This window comes from Zygotorulaspora mrakii, chromosome 8 (assembly GCF_013402915.1).
Source record: "Zygotorulaspora mrakii chromosome 8, complete sequence".
In the NCBI taxonomy this organism is placed as follows: Eukaryota; Fungi; Ascomycota; class Saccharomycetes; order Saccharomycetales; family Saccharomycetaceae; genus Zygotorulaspora; species Zygotorulaspora mrakii.
Genome location: NC_050726.1, coordinates 1 through 7,500, shown reverse-complemented (window position 1 = coordinate 7,500; position 7,500 = coordinate 1). Strand labels below are relative to the sequence as shown.

Below are 7,500 nucleotides of genomic sequence, written 5' to 3'. Positions count from 1 at the left end.
GATGCTTGTGATATTTAATTATTGAATAAGGTATACTAAATATTAATTATGAAAAATTAATAGAAAAGTTAATGACGGCGTTACTAAAAATATAATCGAATTCATTACATGAAAACATCAAAATTTTATAAAATTATCGATTACACAATGACTTCTCTATACAGTAGAAATTAATTTTTGTAAAACCTACTCATTTGTCGTTGGATGGATACTTGAAGTCTGAAAGCTCGTAAAAATTCTCTTTGATATTTCTAATACTCACAAACCTGCTCAAGATGTTGCTGCTTCCCGCTTTGTCGTTTGTACCACTCATTCTAGCACCTCCAAACCACTGCTGGCCAACTACCGCACCAGTGCACTTGTCGTTAATGTAGAAGTTACCTGCACTATATCTCAGTGTTTCGCTTGCTTCGACAATGGCATCGCGGTCTCTAGCAAAGACCGATCCTGTTAGGCCGTAAATGCCCGTACTGTCGATAAGTTTGCAGACTTCTGAAAAATTGGAGTCCGGATAAACGTAAACTGTAAGAATCGGGCCAAAGAATTCGGTTGATAGGAATTTATGATTAGGGTTAGTTGTTTTTATAACAGTTGGGTGAATAAACCAACCTTTTGACCTGTCATATTGACCACCAGATAGAATTTCTAGTTCGCGATCTTTTTTTGCCTCTTCGATGACCCCTACTAACTTATTAAAACTCTGCTCATGTATGACTGGTCCCACAAAACCATGAGGGTCACCCTCTGCAGCGCTAGTGGCCGAAGTGTTGACTGGATTCATAATAGTGCCTTCTAGATTTGAAGTAAGCTCCTTGAAAAAATCTTCGCTCTTTGATTCAGGGACGTAGGCTCTTGATGTTGCAGAACATTTCTGGCCCTGGTATTCAAAAGCACCTCTAATTGTAGAAAGTGCAGCATGACCTATATTAGCAGAGGGATGAATCAAATGGAAATTCTTACCACCAGTCTCTCCAACAATTCTTGGATAATCTCTGTAAAGGTTCTCTACAACACCGGATTGAATCTTCCCATAGATTTGCTTGAAGACATTGGTTGAACCTGTGAAATGGAATGCGGCAAAATCCTTATCACCTAGCACCTTGTTAGTGACTTCAATGGCATCACCAGGCACAAAGTTTATTACACCCTTTGGTAAACCGGCTTCTTCCAAAATTGTCATTAACAAGTAGTTCGACAATGCCGCTGCTGGAGATGGCTTCCAAACAACTGTGTTACCTACCAAAGCAGGTGCAGCGACCAAATTGGCTGCGATGGCTGTAAAGTTGAACGGCGTTACAGCATAAACAAAACCTTCCAAAGGTCTGTACTCGGCCTTATTCCACACACCAGGACTAGACTCTATTGGCTGTTCTGCGTATAATTCACTAGCATACTTGACGTTAAACCTGAAAAAGTCCACTAATTCGGCGATGCAATCTATTTCTGCTTGATACACATTCTTTCCCTGTCCCAAAATTGTTGCAGCAAGCATGTCATAACGGTATTTGGTGGCGATGAGATCTGCTGCTCTTAGAAAGATGGCAGCTCTGTCATAAAAAGGCATCAAACTCCATTTAGACTTAGCATCTTTAGCAGCTTGGATGGAGTTAAGAATATCCTGTTCATTTGCTTGGGTTACTTCTGCTAGAGCACAATGGTGGTCCGCGGGGTTAGTCTGCGTCAATGTTGCACGATTTTTTTCTTCATTATAAATACGCTCTCCATCAATCACTAATGGAATATGCAAAGGCGAACTGTTGAACTTCTTGAGAGATGAATCTAGGGAGGTCCAGTCTTTTGTATCTGCGCTTCCAAATGATTTGATAGGTTCATTTGCGATTTGTTTTGGAGCTTGCACCGTCGACAACTGAGCGGCAGCTAACATCATACACCTTTTTTGACACTTACTACTGGATACAAACCTGTCTTCTGATTCCAACGAAGGTAATTCGAGATCAATATTTTATTTGCTTTATATGGACTGTCCCACCAGTTATTTCACCTGTGACTCTCAAGCAACCTTCATTCATGGTATACTATGTCTTTTTTTTCTCGGTAAATGAATTCCGATAATGTCGGGACACGGTTTCCGCAACTTTCGTTCGCGATAAGAAACATATCCTCGTATTTGCGCAATAAGTGAATAACCACTTTGAGTACAGTTAGGTTTCATTTGCACTATTTTTGAGGGTTACACAACCTTATCGGTTAACGATCCGCTGTGCTCGAGGCTACGCACAATCATACTTTCAGCATTCATCTCAATAAGGCACAAAATAGCGAAAACGGTGATGTAAATCAGAACACAAGTTTGGACTTTTCTCAGTCTTACAGGGAAGAATACCTGTTGGATCACTCGTTGAGTATTCATATCAACAGTATGAGGTAAATTTAACGAACTTATTTGAAAGCCCAGAGCATTATAGCACAAAGAACCTTTCATGTCAAAACGTTCCAAGTAATGGATATTTCGTACTTGCCACACATCCTGACGTGAGCAACTGGAAGATAGTATGTGTTTGTTTTCGTAAGGAAGTTGTTCTAGGATCAATAGAACACACCGAGGAGGGACATTCTATTTCGACTGGGTTTCGTGAATGCATCGAATCGGATTTGCGTAAATCAGAGGTAGTTTCAAAAACTGCGTTTCCGCAAAAATGTAACAGTAAACGGAGAACCGAACGAGAGACACGCGGATCTGAAATCCCGGTCAAGACTTGATTGTGAAAAATGAGCGATACCCTGAATACAGTACTCAATTCAAGAACACAACGGGAAACCAGCGCTTTAATCAAGATGATCCGTATAACAGGCGCTTTCGGATTCTAAGATAAAGAGTTAGGATTTTCCTTTTTCATCCGCTGTTGATAAGCCGTTTCTTTTTACTTGATTTGAAATTTGAACTACTATTTGGATTGGTATAAAGAGAGCTGGGAGGCCTGAGCGAATCTCCATTCACACTCACAAATTCTTACTTACCTGTGAATAAAGCAGTTCAGTGAATAAACTAATCTATTATTAGTGTGAAACATGCAAGATCAAACGAAATATAGTGCTCAAAGCTACGCAGCTGATCCAAGAAATGACAGCGTTAAAGTGTACGTAAACGGTGAATTCTGTCCTAGAAATGAGGCCTCCGTTTCAGTCTTCGATGCTGGGTTTGCTTTAGGTGATGGTGTCTGGGAAGGCATGCGCTTAATCAATGGCAAACTATTAGCGATTGACGAACATATAGATCGTCTCTATTCCGGTGCAGCGAGTATTCAAATTAATATCGGATTATCAAAAGATGAAATGATTCGTGAAATCTACAAAACGACCGAAAAGAATGACATGCATGATGGTGCGCATATTCGCCTGATGCTCACTCGTGGTACAAAAAAGACTCCCAATCAAGACCCTCGTTTCGCGCTTGGCCCTCCAACAATCGTGATCGTCGCTGAATATAAAGCTCCCAATCCAGCTATATGGTCCAAGGGACTTAAACTACTTACATCTACCATTCGCTGTAGTACACCAGATGTATTTGACTTACGATTAAATTCTCACAGTAGGTTGAACTTTATCCAGGCGCTCCTACAAGCTATCAACGTTGGATGCGATGAGGCGCTGATGTTAGACCCTCGTGGATTTGTTGCCAGTTGTAATTCAACCAATTTCTTCATTGTGCGCAAAGGTGAACTCTGGACATCAACTGGGCTATATAATTTCAATGGTATAACCAGGAAGAAGATAATAAAATTATTCAAAGAAAAGGTGGGAACTGTACGTGAGGTCGATTTCACCTTAGCAGAGACGTATTCTGCTGACGAGGCTTTTGTTACTGGAACACTAGGTGGAGTTACACCTGTTACCTCGATCGATGGTCGTGCTATTGGAAAGGGCTTGCCTGGAAAGGTAACGACGAAAATAAGTGACATATATAAGGAATTCATTTATTCTTGAGTGGTTTATGTATAGGCCATTGTCTGATCTTTACGTTGGAGCAACACCAAAGGACTATTCGTAAGCACAGAAGACATGTGACGCCACAATATCATGGTGTTTGCCACGAAATAATGTGTATCTTTAGTATAGTACATAGAAGAAGAATGCTCTACGACCACCTAAGAGTTTTTAATTGAATTCTGTTGTTGAAGAAATACAATTGCGTATGACCATTTCCCTCGTAGGAACTGCAAAACACGGCAGCACAACTTGCACTCAGAACTATAGTAGAACAAAAACTAGAATTGCAGTTCACATTTTGTGAATCTTTGTGCAAGACTACTCACTCAAGGAAACTGAGCGCAAGCAGCTCAAAACGACTTATCGCTATTTAGTCATTAGTGCTTCAAGCAATAGCCGCATGGCTGTTCAAGTCTCTCTACAATGAGCCGGATTAATCAACGGCTGTCATGGTTGAGTAATTTGAAACGCGTGGTATGCTTGATAAAACTTTTAGCGAGGTGTGGTCTTTCTCTTTTTCTTTTTTCTTTCCTTTTGATTCTTTCGACTACCCGCGGCTGCATCGGGGTTTCTTCTCGATCCTCCTATCTGGAACAAATTTTTGTCTCTTATCACAGAATTTTGAAACGGAAAGTCACTTCCGCAGATCATGTGCCTAGTAAGAACCCCTCACTCTTGAGATATGTCAATCGGAAGATCGACGCTCGGAATCTGATAAGACCTTTATCTTAGTTTCTTTTTCCCTCAAACATAGTAGGTTGTATTTTTCAAATGATGGATATGAGCCAAAGTATCAAGAAATCCTGTGCTCTTGTATTAAAGAGGGCACATTAATCAGTTAAGGAATCATAACCACCAGAGAATAGAAACCAAGTTGAGTATAGTTGAACCAAGAAAAGGGAACAATGGTTGAAAATTACGAACTCAAAAGTTCCTCTGTCAGCCAAAAGGGCTCATTAAGCAAGTTCGATCATGAAAATATATCAGATGACCCAGAAAATACCATTGGGCAGTATGAAGTCATAAACTCATCTGGTGGTAAGGGCAACGACGTTGGTGTTACCAGCGTACTAAGCAATGACTCAGAGTTAGCTGCAGATAGACTTAAGCTAAACAAGAAAGTGGTGATGAAAATAGATCTGGTCATACTTCCGTTCTTGACTTGCTGTGTTTTCTTGCAAATTTTAGACAAGAACTCGCTATCATATGCTGCTATTTATGACTTAAGAACAGACCTGAATTTACATGGCCAACAGTATAGTTGGCTAGCTACTATCTTTTACATGAGCTATTTGTTCATGCAATTTCCCGTGTTTTTCTTACTCCCAAAAATAAAAAATTTACCAGGCTTTATGTCATTACTGCTGGTTGGATGGGGTGGTCTGGTTATGCTTTTGGCCGCATGCAAGAACTTTGCTGGATTTGCCACTTTGAGATTCTTTTTAGGGGTGTTTGAAGCTGCTCTTCAGCCCTGTTGTATTATCCTGTCGTCAAGTTGGTATACCAAAAGGGAGCAACCACTGAGAATGGCTATGTGGTCCAACACTTTTGCTGGTATTTTCAATGGTATCTTTGGTTATGCTTTTGGTCACTGGAATGCCAAATTACACATCTGGCAGTATATGTTTATTGTTTATGGAGCTGTCACGATTTCTTTGGTCTAGTCACTTACCTTGTTGTTCCAAAAGACATTGAGTCAGCTTGGTTCCTCAACAAAAAAGAGAAGGAGTGTGCAGTTGCAAGAATTGCTACAAACCAGACCGGTATCCACATCGGTGTGGACCGCTTGGAATGGTCACAGATGCGTGAAAGTATTTTCGATGCAAAATACTGGCTCATCATAGTCTTCATCATCGTGCAGAACTTTGTTAACTCTGGTATCACGAATTTCAACACCTTCATCATCAGAGGGTTTGGATTCTCCAATTTCAGAACTATGCTTCTAGCCACTCCTCAAGCAAGTGTTGCTATGGTTGTTTCACTTTTGGCAGCAGCGGCAACCTATTTCATAAAAAACATAAGATGTGTTTTGATTTGCTTTACCTCAGCAGTTACAATGACGGGTATTATAATGATTTGGAAAATATCCCCAGAAACACACAGAAGTGCCTGTCTGGCGGCAATATATATTTGCGGTTTCTTCAATACTCCTTATGTTCTTGCGCTGTCTCTATTCTCGTCAAATACCAGTGGAGACACCAAAAAAGCGTTTACTTCTTTCAGTGTTGGTGTGTTTTACGCATTAGGAAATTTAATAGGCCCTCAATTTTTCCTGAACTCCGAAAGTCCCACTTACCAGACTGGTATCAAGGCTATGCTGGCAGCCTGTGTTATCATGATGTTCTGTGCCTCATCTTATGCCATTCTCTGCACTTTGGAAAACAGAAAGAGGGATAGAGAGCATTTAGAAGACCCTCAGAATGTTATAACTTCCATAGAGATTGGTGAAGAGGTCGACAGACAAAACTTGACAGATGTCCAAAACAGACATTTCCGCTACACGATATAAGCGCGTCTGTTGAATCCAAGAGGGAAGTATAGAAGGAGAAGGATCGTAAGTATTTTAATTATTACATATTTCAACAAATTTATTCTTTGATAATAAAAATGAGCACTCTCGACCTTGTGTCAACCTTGGATATAGCACTGAAATGGTAATAGTCTACCATTCACAATGTGATATTCTTCGGCCCACAGTATACACCGTAAGGCGTCTTATGGGAGCTGAGATTCTTTTAAAAGATGGTGGCAGCGGATACTATTTTGAAATATATTTTTCCGAGAGGGCCTGTCCATCATCAGCGTGGTTAAATTTCTGCCGTTCGTAGGTAACCTTATTGACTCTACGTGAAAATCACATTTGCGGACCTCGATTTCCGAAAGTGTCGGAAAAATATAAGATAAGACCGGTATTCCATTTGATCATAATAAGAAACGCCGATAGTGAGTCGAGCTTATGCCTAGAAAAAAAAATAATAATATTTAAAAGTACGGAGATGTTTGAGTTGTAGCTAGCCGCATAGTTAAAGTGAAATTAGTTAAGATCGAACCATGATGGATTGCAATAAAAATCTGTGGATAAAAATTTGGAATCATCCAATCGTTACATACTTGAAGACACAATGGTTCACTTTTTGTCTGGCGATTTTCATCATCATAGCTAGATTTGCACCTAATTTTGCGGCTAATGGAGGTCTGATCAAGGCACAGTACACCATTGGGTACGGTGCCGTTGCATGGATATTTCTACAGAGCGGGATTAGTATGAAGACATCGAAGCTATTAGTCAATATGGGTAACTGGAGAGCACATCTGGTAATATTTATAATGAGCTTTCTAATAACGTCTTCTATAATTTATGGCTTCTGCTGTGCGATAAAAGCGTCTAATAACCATAATATCGACGAATGGGTTCTCGTTGGTCTCCTTGTTACGGCAACCTGCCCTACAACTGTTGCGTCTAACGTCGTTTTAACCACGAACGCTGGTGGTAATGAGTTGCTTTCAGTATGTGAGGTATTCTTGGGGAATACTCTAGGTGCTTTTATCACG

General features: G+C 40.2%; 2 protein-coding genes across 2 annotated transcripts; one reads left to right on the top strand and one right to left on the bottom strand.

Annotated features, from left to right (window-relative positions):
• Nucleotides 1-190: 190 nt before the first annotated feature.
• HG535_0H00120 (L-glutamate gamma-semialdehyde dehydrogenase) lies at nucleotides 191-1,888 on the bottom strand (the record flags this gene model as incomplete). The annotated part of the gene is made up of 1 exon (XM_037290517.1): nucleotides 191-1,888. The coding sequence occupies one exon, from the start codon at nucleotides 1,886-1,888 to the stop codon at nucleotides 191-193; it is 1,698 nt and encodes a 565-aa protein (XP_037146412.1).
• A 3,861-nt stretch (nucleotides 1,889-5,749) lies between these two features.
• Nucleotides 5,750-6,457, top strand: HG535_0H00100 (uncharacterized protein; the record flags this gene model as incomplete). Its single annotated transcript, XM_037290516.1, has 1 exon — nucleotides 5,750-6,457. The coding sequence occupies one exon, from the start codon at nucleotides 5,750-5,752 to the stop codon at nucleotides 6,455-6,457; it is 708 nt and encodes a 235-aa protein (XP_037146411.1).
• Nucleotides 6,458-7,500: the final 1,043 nt, after the last annotated feature.